The 25,150-nt window shown below is 38.4% G+C and overlaps 2 protein-coding genes across 8 annotated transcripts in view; both read left to right on the plus strand.

Annotated features, from left to right (window-relative positions):
* Positions 1-18,790, plus strand: part of LOC109078025 (zinc finger E-box-binding homeobox 2-like) — a 50,833-nt gene extending 32,043 nt beyond the window's left edge. For 3 of the 7 annotated variants that reach the window (XM_042763737.1, XM_042763736.1, XM_042763738.1), the window contains 8 exons: positions 6,033-6,251; positions 8,992-9,060; positions 10,053-10,241; positions 10,667-10,881; positions 12,295-12,403; positions 12,734-14,508; positions 15,006-15,165; positions 16,688-18,790. In XM_042763737.1, the coding sequence (XP_042619671.1) occupies positions 6,033-6,251; positions 8,992-9,060; positions 10,053-10,241; positions 10,667-10,881; positions 12,295-12,403; positions 12,734-14,508; positions 15,006-15,165; positions 16,688-17,292 (3,341 nt within the window). In that variant the 3' untranslated portion in view covers positions 17,293-18,790. Of the gene's footprint in view, positions 1-2,485; positions 2,844-6,032; positions 6,252-8,991; positions 9,061-10,052; positions 10,242-10,666; positions 10,882-12,294; positions 12,404-12,733; positions 14,509-15,005; positions 15,166-16,687 lie in introns of those variants that run through there. The other 4 variants (XM_042763739.1, XM_042763740.1, XM_042763742.1 and 1 more) reach the window with 3 other exon arrangements.
* A 1,709-nt stretch (positions 18,791-20,499) lies between these two features.
* LOC109095045 (glycosyltransferase-like domain-containing protein 1) overlaps positions 20,500-25,150 on the plus strand; it is a 36,717-nt gene continuing 32,066 nt past the window's right edge. Inside the window, exon 1 of the mRNA XM_042763744.1 lies at positions 20,500-20,622. The gene's annotated coding sequence lies outside the window, so the exon portion shown is untranslated. The remainder of the gene's footprint in view (positions 20,623-25,150) is intronic.

Here is a 25,150-nt window from a genome sequence, read left to right on the forward strand (position 1 = left end):
GCCCGCGCTTCTAAGCCCTCACCTGCCGATTTTATGGGTAGAGTATAACGGTACAAAGACGTCGGTCTCAAAGGATAGAAAACCTAAAATTGCGGGTTTTGTTAGCGTGTGTAATTTGTTTCATATCTCTTCAACTCTCTCGCCCCAAGGCGGTTTGGGCTTTTTGTGGTTGTTCTTTTCTCCCAGAGTGCAACCTGACTGATAGTTTGCCTGAGATAGAGGTTGACTTCTTTATCTTCCTCTGCACAACATATTGTGTTCTCCTCTCCTCCTGTCTTTTCTCCTCCTCAGGGTAGCCCAGTGAGCTATTGTGTGTCTCCAGCTCTACGAACTTACACACACACACACACACACACACACACACACACACACACACACACACACACACACACACACACACACACACACACAGACACACACACACACACACACACAGGCACTCTGAGGCTGGTAGAGGCCCAGAACAGTTGTCGAGAGAGAGAGGGGTAACATGTGCATGGGGTGGGCACAGATGGTGGGTCTGCGTGGGGGAGGAAGGGGGAAAGGTTGGCCGTCTGGCGGCATGAGCAAGCCTCAGAGAGCTCGCTCTCTCTCTTTCTCTTGCTTCCTCTCCTCCCCTTCTCTCCTTCTTGCCTGTTGCGTTGGGTCCTATAGTAGACAAATGGGAGTTTAATTCAATTAGGGCCAGGCTACTGTTGCCGTTTCACGGCAGGGTCTGTGGAGCACCGCCACCCATTTACAGATGGGTACATGCTAGATAAGTGCACACACACACACGCCATCTCTCTCACTCTCCTTTTTCCACACTCACAAATATTGGCAAGTACTGCAATACTTAAATACAAGGAAAACAAAGCCCACCACAGTACACACACAGACACACACACCCTCTCCAGGTTTGCAGTAATGGTTCACGCATTGCTGAGTTTTCACTGAGGATCACAGCGGCACAAAAGCGAACCCTCTCTTCCTGGGCCCTTTGTTCCCCCAGTACCAGTGTGACCTCTCCGGCTGCCTGGCCTTAAAACAAACACAGAGAGCCTCTTCTCCCATCACACACACCGTAAACAAGAGAAATTTCACCGGCCGTTATCTACATTGTAACCCCACAAGAAAAAAATTGTCCCAATCCAGACACTTTCTGTTAGGTCCAAGGCCTTCGCTGACATAAACAGCCTTGTGTGGGAGTCACAGATTCATTGTTGAAAAGTGTGTGGTTATGTACAGAACTTATTTTAAAGACCCTATCGTCATCAGAATAACCTTTTATTTTAGTTAGTTTTAAGACTATTTATATGCTAACATACTCTTGATGAGTTTGACAAGTTTCAGTTATAGCAGATTATAGCAGACATATGCATCTGAAAATGATCTTTCTTTAGAAAATTGAACAAAAATACTGGTAACTCATCCTGCACATTTCATTTTATTTTATTTTATTTTATTTTATTTTATTTTATTTTATTTTATTTTATTTTATTTACAGTGTTTCTTTATTTTTTTATTTTATTTTTATTTTATTTTTTATTTTATTTTTATTTTGAATGTGCTTGTCCTGCCAAAACTTACTTTTTCAACATATAGTATTCTAATATTTTATTTTATTATTCATTTTATTTTATATATATATATATATATATATATATATTATATATATATATATATATATATATATATATATTTTTTTTTTTTTTTTTTTTACATAATGTGCTTGTCCTGCCCAATCTTCTTCCTTCCTTCCTTCCTTCCTTCAGGCAATAGGACACAAGACAGAATACGGCACTTGTCATATTAATTCTGTTCTTCATAGACTGCTTAAAGCTATTTTATTCTTTATACCTAAAATTATATACATTGTATGTTATATTATTATGCCCAACAGGTGAAAATCATATACTTTACTGTCAGATTCCTTTGCATATTAAAAAAAAAAAAAAAAAAAAAATTCTCTAATAATAGAGTTATTACCCATTTATGGTAGATCAAACAGCTGGTTCAGCATATACATTACATCTGTGCACTTTTCTGAGGCATGAAATGAAAGTTTGCCCTTCCTACTCCTTTTCGCACATGAATGGAAGATGACTGATTTGATTTACATGGATCATTTCCAGGCTATAGCCACTAGGCAGCGACCTCCTTTCAACTGTATGAAGCCTTACCTAGTCGCCCCCCCTCCCCCACTGCTCGCTCAGGTGATGCGCACCACACAGGAGAGAGAAAGAGAGAGAGAGAGAATAGAGCAGTTATTTTCCACCGTCTGTTCTGCCGGGTTTCATTACCGTGGCAGAGAGGCACCTGGGAAAGACCTGCGGCAGGCTGTCTGATTCTCGATATGGATGTTGAATACATGCTCACCTTTCTGTTTCGGCCACTAGGAATAAACGGAAAGGAGATAAAAGGAAGGGGGAAAGATGGATAGCAGGCGGATTACCTGTGATCAGGGAGTGTGAAAAGGTGTGTGAGCCAGCGGAGGTGTCGTTCAGTCCAGATGGATGTAATTGTTGTGCATTTGGCGCAACAGAAACCTTTTCTGTCTGAAAAAATCAAAAGCTTGAATCATCTTTCGCCACATACCAGTCGAATGGCTCCTGTGGACAGTGTGGCTTTGGGTTTGCAGGTGTAACTGCAGTTTTTCCCCGAGCGCTGGGAACACACTCCGCAGATGAGATGAGAGGATTATAAGAGATTGTGACAGAGCACACACATACCTGTCCAAACAGCTAAACTGCTCAGAAGAACATGTGTTTGTATGTGCGCGCACAACTCCAGTCTATGGAATGTGTGAACCTCTCCCAGTTAGCGGAGAGAGTTTTAGTTCATCCAAACTGGACTGACACAAGGTATCGTTTCTGTAATTATGGTAAATGTTTGCTTGCTAATGTATTCTGCATTTAAAAGATTCTGCCTATCTAGCTGGTTGCTCAGTTCTTGGTAAGGATGACTTCTGGTACCATGTTGAAATGCATTATGGCTTATTCTCAAAAGACAGCTATTAGAATGATAGGTGGGGTTGCTGGAGAATACGAAACAGCGCAGAGAGAGAGAGAGAGAGAGAGAGAGAGAGAGAGAGAGAGAGGGGAGAAAGGAGAAGTCAGGGCGAGAGAGAGAAGAGAGGTGGCCTCTTTGTCTCTAGGGTGAGCACAATGGACCGTTCACTGCAGGAATTAAACAGCAGACCAGCTGCCGGAATGACACACTAAAATGGCAGCCAATAGAATTGCAATGGGGGCAGATCTACATGGGGAAAGCACATTTGATTGGTAGATGTAAAGTAAAGTTGTGCTTATAAATGGAAAAGTATTGGTATGTTTTAATCATACTTTGTAGTTTTACTGTAAAAATATTACAAATTGAAAACTTAAAAGTTACAACATGTAGGAGTTTATTCCACTTTTTAATTCAATTTGAAATTAATTAATTGATCGTATTGTATGATCTGAAAATGCTAAAAATGTGACAAGTTGATGACAAGTTTGAAATTAATTTTAGTGTTTTTTCCCTTCTTTTTAACTTTTTACTATAACACACACACACGCGCGCGCACACACACACACACACACACACACACACACACACACACGCACACACACACACAAATATAAAATAAACCTGCAGCAGGAGTTCATTCCACTGTTTAATTAATTTGTATGTACTTACTGATGAAGATCAGATTTTATGATCTGAAAATGCTATTTATTTAATTATTTATTTTTTACTTTTTACTCCCACGCAAAAAAAAAAAAAAAAAAAAAAAAAAAAAAAAAAAAAATTCACAAATGGCATACAATATCTTGGTCACATCTGTCAGACCCATGTGACCTTAGAGGCAGATTGCTGATGGATTGCTTTGAGTGCCCATCACTTTCTTTTCTATAACTTACACACACACACACACAAAGGCAAAGTATCTGCTTGACGGAATTCAAAACATGCCTGTTCCCTTTTCCAAAATGGTTTTCAAACCTCAGTGTTTTCTATTTTTATTAGTGTCTTTAGGAGTCTCTGCAATTACAGTAAAATTACAACATACTTTCAGAACAAACCATACTGACTTTCTGTAAAAAAAAAACAAAAAAAAACTATCTCAAGCATCCACTCAAGTATTCCATCTATGCCATTAGGAATGTGGATGGCTAGCATATGCTGTTGAAAAACACAAAACACAAGAACAGGAAAATGTAATGTAAAGAGTTTCGTGTTATGTGTGGGCTTAAAGTCAAACCACTCAGCAGTTCACTATTATTAATATTCAGCCCTGACCTCTGTATTCATCCTCATGATTCTTTTCCCAGTCATCCCACTTCTTTCTATTTCTTCAGAACACTCCCACCATTCTAACACTGAATGACTGGCTGCAGCTTTTTAGCTCTGATACCAAAATTCAGGGCTGCCTTTCATACCTGCACAAGACATAGTGAAGTGCAATTATTACTGGCTTAAACATGGAATAAATGGCTGTGTGAGAGCAAAAAAGAAGAGATGTGGGCGGAGGGGGGAACAGAGGAGAGAAAAAGGCAAGATAAAGTTGCTTTACGTCCAAGGTGTACTCGGACCACACAAAGAGCCTCTCATGTCTTACTTTCAACCACTCCCTCTATGTCTCTCTTTTGCTTTCTTTCGCTCGCCTTCTCCTTTTCATTCAAGGAGGGGGGGTCTTCACCCTCGGCCTGAAGCCGCTCCTAAATAATCCCTCTGGTCACACCTCTTAGTTAGAAAGCTTTTTGTCCCACGCCCCTCACCCCCGCCATACCACCTCACCCCACTCTTTGGTATTCAGCCCGGGTCAGTGCATTTCGACCATCCCTTGTACCCGAGATGGTTCCCCTTTTAATTTGCACCTGTTGCGCAGTTGTCCGGGAGAGCAAATGCAGCCCCATGGATCAGACAAAGATCATATTATGATCAGATACGTGCAGCTAATCTTCACGTCCTCTGGCAAGAGCCGCCAAAGGGAAGCAGTCAGCCTTTTTTTGCATGGGAACCTGTGAAAAAAGACATCATTGGTATTTTTATTTTTTTTTTTAAGTGAATGGGCTCCTATGGAGAGATTAGGGGTAGTTAAGGTACGGAGTGGGAATGGAGTTTTCCACAGCCCAGTCGAGTCCATTTGACGCCAACGAACTGGGAAATAGAGCACGGATGGAAGGGAAAGTTTGTTGTTTTTCAAAACTCTGTGTTCGGGAGAGGGAGAAAATTGTCCCGAAATCAGCAATTAGGTTTTTAATCTTACCATTAGAGAAACTTCCCACTAGTTCTCACTGCTTTGGCAGCTTGCCTCTGAGATAAGGTGCTCGGAGAGCCTGGGGAGATGTATGCTGTATTAGGCAAGGAAAGAACTTCAAATGAACCTGAACGTTAAACTGCTGTTCCCATGATGTAAGCTTCATAGTTTATTAGACCCTCACTGCCTCTCACCACCAGAGTTTTGTGGGTTTTTGGTTTGCTTTATCGTGCTATCTGTTGTTGTATATCGATCAACAATCTTGTCTAGGGAGATTTCCATTATTTTGACATCTAGAAATTGTTATTTGTTACTGTTTATATGTATGTGTGTGTGTGTGTGTGTGTGTGTGTATATATATATATATATATATATATATATATATATATATATATATATATATATATATATATAGATGTCTGTGAGTGTGTGTAATAGTTTTATGATATATGTGTGTGTTTATATATATATATATATATATATGTGTGTGTGTGTGTGTGTGTGTGTGTGTGTGTGTGTGTGTGTGTGTGTGTGTGTGTTATTTATATTATCACTGCTTCAGAAAAGGTTAACAACTCCTGTTTTTCACAGGCTACAAACATTTTACACAAATGCCTCAATCTGCTGGATTTTTATTTTTTATTTTTTTATTTTATTTTCACTGGCAACCTCAGTTGGTCTGCTCTGACTTTATTACCCTGTTTACTGCATTTGTAAAGAAGTGGGGTAGCAGGTCAAGATTGTAGCCATATAGCCTGAGATGAGTTTAAACTCAAATAATAACACCTGGTCTCTGTTCTGTCCTCAGTGTTGAATTATGAAAATGTGGTGGATGCCGGTTCAGGGTCCGATGAGGAGGACAGACTCCTGGGTTCTGAGGGTGAAGGCAGTCCAGCAGGTGTGCCGAGTCTGGAGGCCTCACCCCGGGTAGCCCATGCCCTGTTCTCCTGCCGGGGGGATGAAGAAAATGAAAGCCAGGATGGGGCAGGAGCCCATGTCTGGCACCACGGAGACCTGAATGGTTCAGGTAAGAGTGAGCGCTGAGAATATCAGGCTGAAATGAGGTATTAACATATGAAACATAGCCGAGGTTCTTTTTTTTTTTTTTTTTTTATCAACCTTGCCATTTTTATATTACAAGGACAGAGCAGCTTTATTTCTTAGGCCAACACCTAGCAGCTGTTTGGCACTTTTGATGTAATGGCAACTTTTAGACTATTAGCTCACATTTCTACTTTGGTTTCTTACTTTTGTCACAAAGTAGGTTACACCTAATCTTCAGTGCCTCATCACTGTCTCCACACCCCTTTCTTCTGGCTTCATTTTGACTCACCCACCCAAAACCAAAAGCGATCAAGATCACAGACAAGACCCAAGCTAGTGAGGCTTTAAAGACAAATTCTCTTAATTAGGATTGCATAGCTATCATTTAGCATGAGCGTGCCCTGCTGAAGACTCATTAAAGGCCTTAAATGAAATTTTTAGCATTATGATGGCCATTTACATACATAATAGGCCCACAATTCCCTGGGCCTGGCTGACAGTTACAGAGTGAAGGGAGAACTCATGCGAGTCGCCCGGTTTGACAAAAAAAGAAAAGAAAAAAACCCGACCCCCAGCAATCAGTCTCGGCTAATGACTAAACCATATGCATCACTTAACTTCAGAGAGTGTCACAGTCACAGAACTAAACAGGGTCTTCAGGGATGTGTCATTCGCTTGAACAGTGTTTTGTTTAGTTGATGTTCACACCATGATATGCTAGATTAATGAACGTCATCTGAGTTTATTTGAAGGCCACGCCTCTGGCAGCATAGCATTATTTTATTTTAGTGACTAAATATGAAGGTATGAGTCTGCTTGCTGGAGAAAAAAAAAATATTGTGTTATATGTTGATAAAAGAGGCTGCATGAATCATCTTCTGTGGTTCTTCCTCTTTTTATCATTGTGCTGCGGTTGCTAGAGAAGATGCACCTCAAGGCCCCCATGTGCTTTGCTAAGACAGTGGGGTTCAAAGGATGACTTTTGGAAGTGCTTCTAACTTGCATTTTTTTTATTTATATACATATATATATATATATATATACATTTCTGTTACAAATTCTATTATAAGTATTGCAATTTGAGTGAAAAGCATTTATTTGATCAAAAATGCAGTAAAACAATAATATTCTGAAATATTTTTACAATTCAAAATAACCATTTTATATTTTAATATATTTTAACATGTAATTTATTCTTGTGAGGACAAGCCTGAATTGTCATCAGCCATTACTCCAGTCTTCAGTGTCACATAATCCTTTAGAAATCCTTCTAATATGCTCACGTTGAAAAGAAATGTTGCTAATTTGATTCTCTCATTCTTAGACAACTTCTCCCATTTGTTTATATGCTCCAAACAGTGTAATGACATAGAAAAAAGAAAACACAAAAGCTGTTGTTCTGGGTCTCAAAAGGATGTAAAGTACTTGTTGTTATAGCAGTATCAGCACTTGTACTGTAGCTCCAGTATTTGCAAGCATATTTACAAGCTCATTTGAAATGAGTCCATGTCAAATGGACTACTGAAACAAAACCTAATTTAATTGTTCACCTTAAGAGATATGGAACTTCTGTGTTGCAGTGGTTAAAATCACACCGTTACCTCATGGGGCCTGCAGCTACCACAAGCAGAACTGAGACTCTAATGTAGTTGCCATTTTGCCACTCGAGGAAACTGTATTTCTGTCATTCAAACACAGTACATTGATTTACTCGGAATTAATCTCTGATACCATTTTGGCTTCCCTTCAACAAGGTTTTTGGCACACCACACATGACTTTCAGTCCTTCGTATGACATTAAAATATCCCCATGCTAATACAACTAATCGCTAAACCTCCCAAACACGTTTTAAGCCAATGTACCACAAAGAAAAGCACAATGCAGAGAATTCAGGAGGGTATTTTCACTGGCTCCAGGCCTTGCACTTTTATCTATACGGTGCAGAAGGAGACAATTTCATCAGGAAGGAGTTTCGCGAAGGCAAGCCCCCTTTGTTTCATTAAAACTTTGTTCAATGAAACACGTCCAAGACTAGGAAAGCTTTTGATGCTCAAAACATCCCTTCAAGAAGCATTGCTCTCACAATGATTTCAAACTCTGCTTTGAAAGACATCTCTTAAATGTGGTGAAAAGTGAGAGAATTTGTCGACTTTCAGAAGCTCTCTCAGTTGTCATACTTAGATAATGAGGAAGGAAGTGGAAGGCAGTTTTGAAATGAAACAGTACTAAAGCATGTGTGTCTGTGTATGTGTGTGTGTCAGGAGGTTTGAGTACCCTTGTTTTCCCCCTGCTTTTCTGGTGTAAGTGGTGCTGTATATCCTCCTTTTGTGAGGGAAGCTTATGATACTTGTGACTGCCGATATGAGGTCACATGAGAGGGAGGAGGAGGAACAAACAATAGCTGCAGTATATGAGCAAACTCCTCTCAGACCACCCTCCTCTCCTTCCTAAATACCTTGACATGATTTCTTAAGAGAAGCGGATCATTCTCTGAGCTGCAGTCAACATCTTTGAGATATAACTCTTCCTGATATGTAGGAGGTTCTCTATCATTGTGCTTTTTCCTTTGAATGTGCTGTCACATTTATCTCCTTTAATTACACTTTAACATACATTAAACATGTTAATTAAAAGTGACCAGATAATGACAGATGATTTGCAGCTGAATTGTTTTTGTTCTAGTCATGATGATCATTAAACAGGGTGTTTTCTCTTATTACAGAGGAGCGAAAAGCTGAATACAACCTCATGAGCCCTGACATCTCTCTCCATGGAATTGGAAATGGTACAGGTGAGATAACTTCACTATATATTGAAATATTTGTGTATAGATACACAATAAATAACTCAATTTAAAGAGTTGGGTCAACGATTTCAAGACACCAAATCTTGAACATATTCATTATGAAATGTTTCCTATGTAGTAGTTTATTGTCTCTTAAAACTATAAGTATACGCATGCTTGGCACACATGTGAGCATGTGAGAAAATGTTCCCTCGTGTGAGTCTATGGGAGATGGAAAGTAAACATTTTTAAGTTGAGCACAAGTGCATGGCAAATCACATTTTGCAGCCAAATTGAGTTTAAGGACAAAATCAAATTTGGTCAGTCCATGTACTTTCAAATTGATTACAAGGAAACAATAACATTTTCATTTGCTTACCCAATTTCCAGTCATCTAAAGAAAAAATATGATTTAGAATAACTTTTGTCATGTTATTAGTTATCTACTCACATTGCCTCTCTCTCTCTCTTTTTTTTTTTTTTTTTTTTTTTTACATATACTTTTTGTAAGGCGCAGTTGTCTATTTATCCTGTCAGTGTCTTTAAGTATTCCATCCAAAAACCTATTGTTTACGAAAATAACATTTAAAATCTTGTTCTGTGCAATTACACATAACACATGATCTATAATTAGATTATTGGGTCCAATTTTACGTATACGATGAACAATACAAAGTGAGATCAGTTACCCTGGCACGCCTAATTGCCATATAACCCAATTACCCATAATGCTGGAAATGTTTAAAGCATTTTCAAACATGCAAGAGGATGCTTAAAGAGTGCTTGATGATCAAGCTGGCTCCTATTAGTCTTTGAAGTGGCCATTATGTTGTAACTTAAATAAATACTTCCACCTTGAAAGGCCTTCTAATGGTTTAGTCTCCACTACATCACACTAGAGTGGCCAGTGTCCTAATGTTAAGCTTGGTCCTTTTCAGTGACACTGAGCATCAACCACTGGATTCATTTGTGCTTTTTTCCCCACTTCCTCTGTGCAGTTAAGGGTATTGATGCCTCTTCAGAGCTGGAAAGCTTCTTTGCCAAGAGGAAACTGGATGACAGCGAGGGACATGCTGCGAGCATTGCGGAATACCTGCAGGATACTGTTATAATTTACCCAGAGGACCCAGAGGAAGGTACACGACTGGGCACGCCAGAGGCCAATGGACAAGATGAAAATGAAAATGGTAGGCATTAAACTATACATACAAATAGGATCTAACATTAACACTCACTAGGCACCAAATGCAATTAGAAATTCATTTAATAACCTTATTATGTTAAATTGTTAAAGGTTCAAAAACAGTATTGCCAAATCATTATCATTATATATATATATATATATTTCAAATTATGTAAATTTAATTCAACTTTATTTTATTTTATTGTATTTATTAACTTTTGGACAAAATGCATATATTTAGTTTATAAAATATTTTTGTTAATGCTATTTGAATATAAATGAATAGCATATTTTGCTGTTTCACATAACTATATGCAGTGCTTTATCTATCGTTATCCCATAGCCTCATATGGCAACTGTTTTTTTGTTTTGTTTTTTTCCTTCAATCCCCCCTCCTTCACTTTGTTCACTCCTTTTAATTTTGCCCAGATCTGGCACTGAGGACGCCAGATGCCTTTGCCCAACTGTTGACCTGCCCCTACTGTGACCGGGGCTACAAGCGGCTGACCTCCCTAAAGGAGCACATCAAGTACCGACATGAGAAAAACGATGAGAGCTTCCCCTGTCCTCTGTGCAGTGACACCTTTGCCTACCGCACACAGCTAGAGCGCCATATGGCCACACATAAGCCTGCCAGAGATCAGGTGAGACAAGGCCCACCGCAGTCTCTCCTCATGCTTTTTTAGTATTATAGAAATCTGGGTTCATTATGAAAGATGCTGCATCTCTCATTCTGAGCTTCTGTACTTCTCTGTGGAGAACATGTTTCAGCCTGTTGATAGCTACAGCATTGAACAAGCTCCTCCGGAAGCTCCTTAATACTTGAATCCTTCACACCAGAGCCACAGCTGTGCACTGTCATACTCCCCTGAGTGTCCACCCACAGTCGGCCATGTGTGGGCTGTTCTAGCACACTGAGTCCTATAGGCCTGCCGACTTCTCACATCAGCTGTTGGAAAGGAGTCAACTCAAAAGATGCAGGGAAAGCTGATGTTAATTCTGCCTTTTTAGGCTGGTCTCAACATTAGCATGCTGTGAAGAATGCAGTGATATGGAATTATTTTGAAGAGGAAACTCTATATTGCTTTATTACTGAAGGAAAAGGTCTGTTTTTGATGTGGTAAAAGGGTTCTCAGTTGTCTTATCAAATTAAAACAGGATATCCTGCATTTAGGCTTTCAACTTTGAACCTTAAGCAGACTTAGGCACGTTGAAAAAGAATTGGGAATACTTGCCTTGCACGCTCATCTTACTGGCTGATTCACACTCATGCATGTGCACACATGCATACACACATGTGCACCTCTTCATATTGAATTAAACATGAGCAGATGGCTTTTCCCCCAGTGATCTAGAGTATCCTAATCCTTAAATGACTTTAAGTGTTTGTTTATTTGCTCTAAAGAGGTATTTTCCTGAAGGCTTTGAACATTAATTCCTAGGTTCACCTTGCTAGGTTTAGTTTTACATTTCATCATATGCTCGCCTCATTGTATATATTTGCATACACTCATACAGAAAATGGAAATCCCAATACACATCTCAAACAGCCCTATGTGCAAGAGTATGACTGAACTTCTGAAGAAAGAACTTCACAGTACTGTACATAGTGACTATTAAACGTGCACTTGTGGACACCCACACATTTTTCACAGACCTTTTGTGTCTGTGTGTGGGGTGCAGGGTGAATGCTGTTGTTTTTGTTGTGCATCTGGGGCCCACATTTGAATTTCAAATGGAGGAAGAGCACCTACATCTAACTTTGAATGGTGAATACAGATCCAGCCTACACTGTTTTAACTTATCCTAGACAACAACTGTCTAAAGTATGCAAATAGTAGTTTAACAAATAAGGCACTGAGGAGATGAGAGGCACCATAAAATTGATCGTGTGAATTTTACCCCCCCCCCCTGAATATCTGTTGCTTCAGTAACTTTGGAAACTTTCCTAAATACAGTTCTGTTTTCTGTGTTTAATTAATCAGTATAAATAAACATTTATTATCCAGACTGTTTTCTATCTGTATCAATTTCTATCATCTTTCTCTCCCTTGCAGCCTCAACTGCTAAATGAAGGGGCTGGTAACCGCAAATTCAAATGCACAGAGTGTGGTAAAGCCTTCAAATATAAGCATCATTTGAAGGAGCATCTCCGCATTCACAGTGGTAAGTGTTTCATTGAATAATATGTTAAGAGTCTCCTTTCATAAGCGATGTGAAAACAATGGCAATAATGTATATAATCTTATTTCATATGTTTCCAATTTGCCTAATGGTAATTCAGTGTGGTTTTGTATAGTCTGGATAGATGATGAATATTTAAAACCATAATTATATAATTATGCAATAATTATTTTTTATTGTTGGATCTCATCATCCTATCAATCATTAAGCTGAATGATGGGATGGGGAAAGAAGTTTAATGTAATAATAACTTAATGTGTAAAATATTTAAAGGAAAATTAATTTATTTTTGTTTTTGAATATTTTTTTTAGGTGAAAAGCCATATGAGTGCTCCAACTGCAAGAAGCGCTTCTCCCACTCTGGCTCCTACAGCTCCCACATAAGTAGCAAGAAGTGCATTGGCCTTATCTCTATTAATGGACGGGTACGCCATGGAATTAACAGCAAGCCTGGCTCATCCCCAAACTCTGCTGCATCCTCCCCTGGCAGTCCTGCCTTAGCTCAGCTCCGTCACAAACTGGAGAACGGCAGGTCCATGAGCCTCCAAGACCCATCTGCTCACCCAGACATCAAGTCAGAGCCCATGGACTTCAATGAATACCGTCTTATGATCGGTGGGTCAGGAGCCTTTCTCAATGGCAGTGGTCATGGAGGTAGTCCTCCAGGGATGCACTGTTCATCTCAGAACTCCCAGCAACATCTGGGCATTGGGCTAGATTCTCATCCTTTGGGCTATCCAGCATTTATTAACAACATGAACGAAGTTCAGAAGGTTCTTCAGATTGTGGACAACACAGTTTGTCGGCAGAAAATGGATGGCAACCCTGAAGAGATCTCTAAGCTCAGAGCATACATGAAGGAATTAGGCTCCCAGATGGAGGAGCAGAATCGGGTACTGGCCTCCCAGCAAGGCATCCTTGGCATTGGTCACAACAGTCCCACCAAGACCATCATTGACTACACACTGGAAAAAGTCAATGAAGCCAAAGCATGTCTCCAGAGTTTAACAGAAGATTCTAAGAGATGGCCTGTAGATATAAAAAAAGAAAGACCCAGCCATGCCATGGATCTTCTATCTGAAGATAAAGCACAGGAGAGGGATGTGCAGTATGCGCCATTCTCTTGTCAGTATTGCAAGGAGACATTTTCTGGCCCTATTCCATTACATCAACATGAGCGTTATCTCTGCAAGATGAACGAGGAGATCAAGGCTGTCCTCAAACCTAATGATACTGTACCAACTGGCCACAGGGGGCTTTTCGGCTCAGAGCAGCAAGCTGGTGTGATCCCCTCATCCCTCGAGAGGAATGCCACCAGCCCAGTCAGCACCTACATGTCAGTAATGAAAGCCTACGGCTTGAGCAGGGAGTCAGCATTTGCCCGATCACCTGTTTCTCTGAGCCAATATGGCGACTCGACAGCAGAGATCCAAGCCATCACCAATGGGGATTCAGGGCACAAGTTGTCCAAATCGCATCGGTGTCCAGGCATCACGCAGACCAATGAAAAGCCACTTGAATCTGTTGACCACTTGAGAGGTGAGACACCCTCACCTTTGAATCTCTCATCATCATCATCATCCAAACACTCACATAGCAGTTCGTACACCCCTAACAGCCTTGCTTCTGAGGATGCCCATGGGGAACCACTGGACTTGTCTTTGCCAAAACAAGTTTCCAAGACAGAAAGGAGACCAAAACCGAATGGATTTTCTGTTGACCACACTATCAACTCCTCTGCACGTGAACCAGGAACAGAGCCTTTAAATTTGGCCCACATCAAGAAGGAGTTCAATGGGCCCAACAGTTTGGGCAATGAAAATCAGCTGGAGAAAAGCTCAAGCCCCATCTTTAGCATAAACCCTTTTGGTGGCGGGCACATGTACACCTCACTTCCGCCACATGGAGCATTCCCTCCTCCTACTTTCATGTCTACAGCTCAAGCCAGCATCCCGGGACTCAGACCTTACCCAGGGTTGGATCCCATGAGTTTCCTTCCACCTATGGCTTATACTTACGCAGCTGGGGCAGCCACTTTTGCTGAGATGCAGCAACGTCGGAAGTACCAGCGGAAACCAGGCTTCCAGGTAAATTAAATGTTTTGGTATCAGAAAAAATAATTCCTGGTGTATTCTTTTTTTCTCTTTCTCTCTTAACTTTTTAAAAAAAATGTGATGAAGCATATTAAAAATTAATGTTATTGTGTCTTTTGCCAAAGTGTAATTTATTTAAACAACTAAAATAAATTAATTAATTAATTAATTAATACAAATGTCTTTAAATGATCAAAGGTTATTGCTTATTAAAAAGTTGTCTACAGAATTTCCTCACTCTGTTACTTAAATGAATTCTTACTACTTTGTTTACTAAGCTGAGAGAACCCATGTAAGTCAAGCCATATGTCCCTCTTTTTGAGACAGCTTCCGCTGATAAAGGCCTTATACAAGTTACAGAGATGAGCTCTGTCCAGACTTGGGATTAAACATGGGGCAGGGCCTGCTTCTTCTGAGGTGTCAGGTTAGGATTAGGATTTGTTGCAGGTTAGGATTGTGTCAAAACTGTCTAAAATCTGTTTCTTTTGCAGGGGGAGCTACTGGACAGCGCAGGGGACCTGACAGACAGCGAGTCGCTGCTTGCCCGGAAGAAGATTAAGAAGACTGAAAGTGGTATGTACGCGTGTGACTTGTGCGACAAAACATTCCAGAAGACCAGTTCCCTCCTAAGACACAAATATGAACACACAGGTATATCACATTTAGACAACTCTTTTTTTTTACCCTCGTCCATCCCCCCTCCAAGCAATCCCCTTTTACCACATTGTGTTTTTTTTTCTTGTTTCTTTCATTCCTTTCCTGCTTTATTTTTTTTAATACCTACTTTTTTTTCTGTCCATTGCCATATTTTTGTTGTACATTTCAAACCCATGACAAAGGTGTAACGTTTTCTTCCTTTTGACAGGCTCAAAGGGAAGTATTTAAAAATTAGCAGGTGACACCAATGCTATTTACAATCCAGCTAAAATATATACAATTATTTACCACTTTAAATGGCAAACACACACACAATGTCTCATAAATGTGTTATGTACAATGAACCACACACAAAATACATTGCATGCCGCTTTTAAATTGAGCATTTGGACCTCCAGCTTGTATGGAGACGCATTTTCAGTACAGTTTTGTTGGCAAGCCAACACGGCGCAGTATGCCAGGTGTGTGAAAGCCTGATGTGTGCGTGGCATTTCTATGCCACAATGTGACCTACCCTCCTGGGGGACTCCTCTCTTTCACACGTTTGCATCATCCTCACTTACATTCTTTGGTTAGAATGCAGAGAGAGGAATCTGCCGTCTCGTCTATTTTTGAACTTGATGAGGGGAGGTGGGGAAGGGGACCATCTCAAGTATTGCTGCTATGGAAGGTGTTGCAGGCATGCCAGGACTATTCATGGCCAAGAATATAGTACATCTGTTCATGTGCTTGGTGCTGATGGCGAGTGTGTGGGTTTATATGGCAAGTATGTCACTGGTGGAATGACTGAATGCCAAATGGCAAGTCCCTCCTACTTCACCGATTAGAGTAGAATTAATTTCCTATTTTCTGAGAGTAGACAATGTGATCCAAGTTGGCAAAAGAGGAAGGTGTGCGGGAGGTGAGGTGTTTGGTGCATGCGTTACACAAGGTATCACAAGGCAGATGTCTTATCTAAGCGTTTTCGAATCCCGAGACATGATGTCATAAACTCTGTTTATGCCTCTCTTTCACCTTGTGCGGCATGGAGCGATAATCACCCGATCTTCTTGGCTTCGTTCAGAACAGTCACAGACAGCCTCAGAATAGCACCTCAGGACTGTGGCTTCCCCCTCACCTCCCTGCACTGTTTTGGTAACATCTAAAATAAACTGGTGGGGTTTGTCGCTGCTTGATATGAAGGGGTTTTCAGTCAGGACCGTTTTTTTTTTGTTGTTGTTGTTGTTGTTGTTGTTTTTCTTTTTTTAACCCAAACTAATCTATAACAAGAAGAAAAATACAATGTTTTTAATGTAATTTAATCATGAGGTACAAGTAAGGAGGGATTTGTGTGGTTACTTGAAAAATGTGTCTTAGTAAATTGTACTAAATATATATTTTACCTTACATTTGGCAGTAATGCAAACAATGTATTGAAATTTGTGCATCCTCCACATACAGAAATTGTTTTTATAGCTTTAAGATGTTATGGGTTGTGTGCTAACCTGTTGGCCCCTCTCTCTTTGTGTCTCTGCAGGAAAGCGGCCTCACCAGTGCCAGATTTGCAAGAAGGCCTTCAAACACAAGCACCACCTCATTGAGCACTCACGTCTACATTCAGGCGAGAAACCTTACCAGTGTGACAAATGTGGCAAGCGCTTCTCCCACTCTGGCTCTTACTCGCAGCACATGAACCACCGATATTCCTACTGCAAACGGGAGGCAGAGGAGCGTGAGGCTGCCAAACAAGATAGCCATGAAAATGGCGGACCCCTGGAGCCCACGGAGCTACTCATGCGTCGGGCTTACCTTCAAGGCCTTGGGCCCCTGGGCTTTTCAGATCCAGAAGACCAGACCGAGGACATCACACAAGAAAACACCATCTTGAGAGATGGAACTGAGGGTGGGACCAGGGAAGCAGAGGAGGCATATCCGGAAGTGACTGACAGGCAAGAGACAAGGTTGGTTGAAGAAGAGGAAATGGAGACAGAGGGGCAGAGATTTGACACTCGGAGCCCTGATGGAACAGCAAAAGATGAGAAAGAGAGCGAAGTAATGGGAGGGACAGAGGACGAGAGCTCGGAAGAGGGGAAATTGGCAAGCAAAAGAAATCCTGACGGCGAGAATGAGGATTCTGACTAACTACTGCATTACGGAATAAGCTTCCTGTATTCTTTGTTTTCTTTTTCCCTCAAGCTTGCATCGCACCCTTCTTCCGCCCTTTTGGAGGGACTTTGAGCCAGATTCTCATTTGTACCACACTGCCACGTCTTGGTTATCTGAGCGTGTGCCTGAGGCTTGCACTCATTGGTATAAAGCGTGGAACTCCAAAATCAGGCATCAGAAACTAGGCTGGAATATACAGGAATCCATATTATGCAAAAAATATGATTGTCAGAATAAAAATAAAAGAAAGGTTATTAAAATGTACAGAGTTTTCGGCCACATAGCTGTGCGGTGCTGATTTCCATATAACTCCTGTGTTTCATTGTGGTCGTAGCACAAGCCTGGAAATTGCACTCTGAAGAAAAAAAAGTGTTAGAAAAAAGGAAAACTAAAAACCACAAAAAATAAAATGGACTAAAAAACTCTTAGGTAAAACAGTATTGCCTATATGTACTTATACTGCGCTTGAAGATGCAGTAGTGTGTCAGTGTTATATTTCATTATCACTTACTGTGATACCCTTGGTTTTACCTTTCTTTTCCTGACCAGCCATTCAAGTTTTGACGTCTCACCATGGCTTTTTTTATGAAGCGACTTTAACGAAATAATACCTATATGATTCTTAAACGTACAAAGTCTTAAAGCTGGCCAGGGGTGGATGGAAAGAGTTTGGGTAACTGTAATGACGAAGGCTCATTATATGAGGCGACGTCACAACCCCTGTGTTTTTTTCGTTGAGAAAAGCCTTATATGCAAACCCTTTCACCTGTGTTTTCTGCAAGTGCCATCCTTGTACAGTATAAAGCGAAGTCAACTAGAGTTCTCTTTGCACCTGCTTTAGTATTAAATGAAATATTTCACCTTGTCGCTTGAAATACCTACGTCAGTATTAGTATATCTAGACTGCAGTTGTTTAGTTTACATATTGTTTGTGCAATTTTCTGTATTTTTTTTTAAGATCATCTGTCAGTATTATCTTGATTTGTTTTGTTTTGTTCAATACAAAATTCATTTTTATTTTAAACTACCATTTTATTTATGTGACTCATTTTATATTTCCTAATTATATTTATTTCATACTGTAGTGTACAGTATTATAGTTCATTGATATAGATATATTTTAGTAAATAAGGATCCTTACAAGTGGAGCAAATTTTACGTAAAGAGAGCATTTATTGTATCTGGAGCGATTGCTGTGAATTGCTCTTCATACTACACTTACCTGATGAAGGAGAATCTACAATTTGGGAACTTTTGATACAATATTGTGAAAACACTGTATTTTTGACTTAAAGGAAAAAATCCACTTTATTCATCTTATTTGTTTTTCCTTTTTTAGCTAAATAAATAAAGGGGGGCTGTGGTTGTTGGGATTTTTTTGAAATGTCTGTTGAAGTATAATTTAATTTTTAATTTGTAATTTCTCTTGAAAATGACCTTGCTCGAATAAATGTAGCCCAATTTAATTTTGAAAGCCTGTGTAACATCTCACTTATCAAGTCACTTAAATTTTGACACTTTTAATTTATTTTAAATGCAAAATAATCATTCCCATATAGCCAAGAAAAAAAAATATATTCAAATAGTTGGCAATTTAGTATCTTTGATATAATGTGTGTGTGTGTGTGTAATAAGTAGTGACATCCATATTATAAATCACCTCCATAAACTGGAGAAAAATAGTTATCATTTTCTTTGCTATCATTTAATTAATTACTGGAACCTTTACCTTTTGATGTGGATTACACATAGCAATATAATCCACCTTATCAAAGTCTCTCACAGTATGATAGCCTTCTATTAGTCTCTTTGAAGTTGAATGATGTTGGGTTGCGCTGAATTAACATCAGCTGCAGGCTGCCAAACTGGCTGTGAAGTCTCGCCATTGGAACTCTAAGGCATTCCATTAACCATGACCTTGCTAATTTTCCCAACTCACATACTCATCTCAAGTTTAATTTTCAAGGAACTATTTAAGACACTTTTCTCCCGCAGGGATGTAAAGTCCATTTCATTTTAGAAGCTAAGGTTACTGTATAAAACAGCCCTATTAATCTGAACAGCATAGTACTTACATAAGCCACATTCTTCTGCAATATACATTTTCTCTGCTGTCCAAATTTTGATGGGTATAGTTTGGGAAATAAATGCATAAGTGGGAAAACCACTTAAATGTGCATATGTTCTGACACTGAATAATAATGTTTGGGACACTTTCCATGATACAACATGGTAACTATAACATGCAGATTAAATTCAGTTAAGCAGAAATGTAATTGATCTGGTCTGAGACTGTAGCTGTAGTTGTTTCCATTCAGGTGATTATCTGAAGGGACCATCGTAAGTGCTGCTGACCACACTGTACTTTACCTACACTGACCTCTGCACACAAAGTACATATTAAACACAGACCCAGTACATTTATGGTAATTATTAAAAATATATTAAACTAACTGAAGTTGACTACTGACGATAATTAATGAGGCATATGTTACATGCAGGTACAGTGAAAATATATTATTTATATTAACTATATATATATATATATATATATATATATATATATATATATATATATATATATATATATATATACCATATATATACCATATATACCATATATAAAACCAACAACTACCTATTTATCACCATTTATAATTACTAAATGTGGTCAATTACTGTAGTATTAACACTAATCAACCAATCAATTAAACATTGACAAATAAATAAGACTAAAAGGATGAATAATAAAAAAAAAAAGAATGATTGAAGATAATAAATAGGAATTCAGTTGTCTGACATCATGGTTAAGCTTTCACATATACCTGCTCTCAGTAAGCACATGAACAAAGTCTACCTACAAATGAGAGGTTTTAGGCATATGGATTCTAACTGGACCAAGCTGGTCTTTTATGGTCTTTATAGCTTGCCCTAGCCGATCAGCTGGACTAGCTGGTGGGTCAGACCTTGATGGTTAGATTTAGTAGACTACCTGGGACCACAAACCAGCTACCATGTTCCAAAATCTGGCTTAAGTTGATATGAGGTATTTTTTACAAAATGTGTTACTATCAACAAAATATGTTTATATTATAAATCAAAACTACTTTTTAAAAGTATTAATCCATAGTGAATTTAACATAAGCTGTCCCACGTCGTCTGTACAGTTCACACTAGCTACAAAGTGTGAAGAATAAGCAGCACATCATGACGCCAGCATAGACTTCGCGGTACAACGCTGGAGGAGAGCGTACTCACGCACAGTGACGTCATGACGTAAACACGCGCTGTGTCTTTCAGGAAGAGGTAAGGCTGAATTAAACACGCGAATGTATGTTGGTTTCTGCCTGCTTAACTGGCATAAAACCTAGCTACTGAGGGCTAATCTATCGATCAACTGAAGGCAAACATGAGTATATGTTGTTGTGCAGTCATCGAAATGTGTCTAAATGTTTCTTTTCTGCAAAACAAAAGTTGAAGTTTATTGTTTCGCGTTGTCTGTGATGAGAATCAATGTAACGTTAAATAATTAAATGAATATGATACTAAAAAACATTAAACAGTTCAGTTAATGTGATGAATTAGGGTACTCTACTAGGACACTTGAGAAGAACTGACTTCATATCGACTAAAAAAATGAGAAATGGTATCATATCAATATCATTGCAAAAAATTATTTAGAAACGTGACTTTCTCTCTTTTCCTTTCTTTCTTTCTTTCTTTCTTTCTTTCTTTCTTTCTTTCTTTCTTTCTTTCTTCCCTTTTTTTCTTTTTTATTTTTTCTTTCGTTTTTTTTCGTTTTTTTTTTCTTTTTTTTTTTTTTTCACCATTTTTTTTTTTATTTTTTTTTTTTTTCTTTCTTTTTTCTTTCTTTTGTTTCCTTTCTTTCTTCTTTCTTTCGTTCTTTCTTTCTTACTTCTTTCTTTTCTTTCCTTTTTTTTTTTCTTTTTTTTCCTTTTCTTTTCCTCTTTCTTTTTCTTTCCTTCTTTTCTTTTCCTTTCTCTTTCTTTCTTTCTTTCTTTCTTTCTTTCTTTCTTTCTTTCTTCATTATTACTGCACTGAAATTCATACATTTTAAAGTGTGGCTGTAGCTTCGTTGTGGTTTTTGTATGTTTGCTGAATAAAATCAAGATTTTTAGCTGGAATAAGGAACACATAAAAAAAAAAATCCATAATTAATATATTATATTATTAATCAGTGGTCAAAGAAATGTTAACAATAATGGACAAATGCAGTACATGCAGCTAAGTGAGAAAAATGAGAATTAACATAAAATCTAATACATTCAAATATTCCAATAGTGCTTTTTTATTTTATTTAGATCCATCAATATGATACTGAATATCACAGCCTTTGCTGTAAATGCTGCAATATGATACAGAGTAGTTGCTTCAGATCTTAATTCGCATGGTTTCAGCTGGACCAGCTGTGTTTAGCTAGAAATGAGTCAGAGAGAGGAAATGAAGAATGCAACCTTGAAATGTCACAATGCTGGTCTTGAGATTGTTGTCACTAGTTTGTGCATTTTTTTTTTTTTTTAAAAAGCGACAGATGTACTTTTAAACTAGCCTATTATTTTACCTTCAGTGCGCCATAATTTTGGAAGACAAAACTAGGCAGCAATTTGTGCCTTTTTTTACTGTTATTATTTTGATCTGTTTACTTACTTGATAGGTCTGTTTTGCTTAATTCAGTGACTGAGGAAGAGATATTCGAGTAATTTTTGTTTGGTATGGAATTATGCGTGTTACAGTATGACCCATAAATGAAGGAGAACCTGTGCGTTGCATTACACTTTAAGCAGGAAGCATCTCTTACCCACAAATGGAAATACATAGACATGGAAAGCTCATTTGAAATGTGGGGACTTTTGGTAAGATGCTAACTCATTCCAGTAAACCGTATATATGAGGATTTGATTTTACTGTTCGAAATTGTAATTCTCGATAATGACAAAAAGAGAAATTCAGCACTGGGATATTTTCCAAATGCAGTGCATATAGCTAATACCCTTTTGAAATAACGTCATCCACAAATCTAGTTATATTTTTTGTCAGTTTGAGGTAGCTCTGTCACTAAATTTTCTAATTATTTCACTTGAAAATAATTTCTTTCTATGTTTTTTTTTTTGTTTTGTTTTGGTGTGTGTGTGTGTGTGTGTGTGTGTGTGTGTGTGTGTGTGTGTGTGTGTCTTGATAGTTTAAACAAGGCTCTTTTGAACTTTATTTGATCAACTTCATGCCTCCCATGTCTGTGATAGAGGCCATATTCTGCCATCTTATTAAATCTTTAATAGTAATAGGCACAATTTTCCTATACTAGACACTTGAAATTAGCCCTTTATGAAATCTGGAGGAAATTTTCTTTCAAATGACCTGTTCAGGAATCAAGTGTTTAGCTAGTCTTATTATATCCAGCCTAGTCTAATACAGAATGCTGTAGTCTGTCACCTAATTGTCACCCATAAATGATAAAGAATCAGGTTAAACTCTTCAATTCATGGCACATGATCACCGTGCCTGGCGCTTGGCTCTCTTCATCTCCATCAGCCGAGTGTGCAGTGATTAGCATGTAAGCGCTAGCATGTAATTACTGAACAGCTTCCTTTCCTTTAATGATTACCGTTAACACAAAGCCTCTGACGATGTGAATGAGGACACGGCTCACTCTATTAAAAGACAGAACAGATACTTGGATGGTCTGAAAATTTAATTCATGGAAAATATGAACTTCCTCTCCTTTTCTAACGTGAGATCAAAGGCGTTTATGAATAGTACTTTGTGCCCTCGGTGCGTGTTTTGAACCTTCTGAAAGTGGCAGTGTCAGTCTGAGCACTTCGAATTAAAAGGTTTCAGGGACAAATGACTATCATTTTACAAAGCTTAATAGTGTTTTAGTTGATAGGGATGCCACTCAGTTCAGCAGAGACTGTCTGGAGGTTGAAGAATGTGTGTTGGCAACATTCATTAGACCAGTTTGTTAAACAATATAATTGCAGAAAAGCTTTTTTTTTGGATACAGTTATTTCATGCTGCTTAAGCTGATAAAAATGTTTTACTCATATTCAGTTGGAACATTTTTTCTTAATTGGCCTTTTCTTGTATTTTACCTCATTCTGTTTGAGGTAAACCATTAGGACATGCAAAGTAAAAGTTTTCACATTTTAGGCAGTGTAGTATCATCATAGCCATGGTATTTCCAAGGTACAATATTTGTTTATGAAATATGAAACCATCTCTTTTTTGCCTTGGAGTGCTTAAACATGATAGAATAGCACATACTGTAAAACAAACATCAGCTGCACTTTGGCAAATGCTAGCTACGGAGACGGCTCAGCGTCTGAATTTATGAGCACAGTGAACTTTGAAAAAGCTCCACAGTTTGCCCACTCATTTGTGACCCAGACATTATGTGATGGAGCTAATATTTTTTCTCTCCGTGTGTAGGTTTCTCTTTTTTTAATTTGAGCGACAAGCTGTTATGGAAATAAATTGTGTTGATACGATGTCTACTGCAGTTCCTATTGTGCACTTCATTACAACATCTGTCGTGACTTGACTCCTTTGACTTTCAAAATGAGCACCTCAGTGGTGCATGGGTCAATAAGAAATAAGAGTGTCTGCGATAAAGAAAAGGAAATATCTCTCCACACAGATTCTTAGAAATGTATTCTTATTATTCACGTTCCTTGAACATGTGGGTTTAGAACACTTTAGAATAGGGAACACATTCACTATAAATTAAGAATTTTTCCTCAATAAACTCCTAATTTTCTGCTTATTAATAGTTAATAAGCTATTTGTTTATTTTAGGTGTTGGATAGGATTAAGGGATCTAAAATATGGTCATGCAGAATAAGGCATTAATATGCTAATACTATTAAACAGCCAATATGCTAGTAATATGCATTCTAATAAGCAGCTAGTTAATATTGAGAATAGGTCATTAAAATAAAGTTTTACCAATATGGATGGGTATCTTAAAATAGTTATTAATATTATTTTTAGTACTTTTTAAAGGTAAAATTAAACACACACACAAATGATTAATTTTCAGTTAAATATAAATATCATGAGTTGCACCACATAATTTACAAAAGTTTTTTGTATATATAATAGTATAGTGTAAATATAATATAATGTTATTACAGTTATGACTATTATGTTTTCATGACAGTTGATTCACAGATTTTTGACTTTATGCATAAAATCGAATTAATTTTAATTAGAAATTAAAAACATGCTTGCCATAGAATAGATTTATTCAAGTCATTGTATGTATGAATTGTATTTTTAAATAAATTAGTAGATAATGAAAAAGATGAGCTTCATGTCACTGATCCGTATGCGTGCGTCATTATAATAGTCCAGCTTATTTTGTTAGTGTTTTACTTTGGATACAAATTCAGATCATGAACGGTCAGGGCTCAACCTCATGTTGTTTCCTTGTATCGCTCGAGTCTAATTTCAAGTGATCAGCCGTGGCTTTGGTCTGCTGTGTGGGAGTACATAATCGGATGTTTCATTCTGGCTGAATTAGCCCTCCAGAAAGACCACATCACTTTAAGGCCTTCTCCTGCCCTGTCATAGTCCATCGCGGATGATGACACACACACATTCACACACGCATACACACTCAAGACATCCACGGATGGCTAGAGGCTGTTAAAATGAGGTGTTGAGAGTTGGCTCACACGCTTCAATGCGCCATGTTTCTGGGTGCTTGTCACTGGGCAGTGCCATGCTATCTGTCCCCCTGTACTGGCACTTATTGGTGCCATTGGTAGAGTCACTTTTACTGATGGGTTTAATCGTCAGGATCGGTACTGCCGCT

Source organism: Cyprinus carpio, chromosome A9 (genome assembly GCF_018340385.1).
Source record: "Cyprinus carpio isolate SPL01 chromosome A9, ASM1834038v1, whole genome shotgun sequence".
Lineage (NCBI taxonomy): Eukaryota > Metazoa > Chordata > Actinopteri > Cypriniformes > Cyprinidae > Cyprinus > Cyprinus carpio.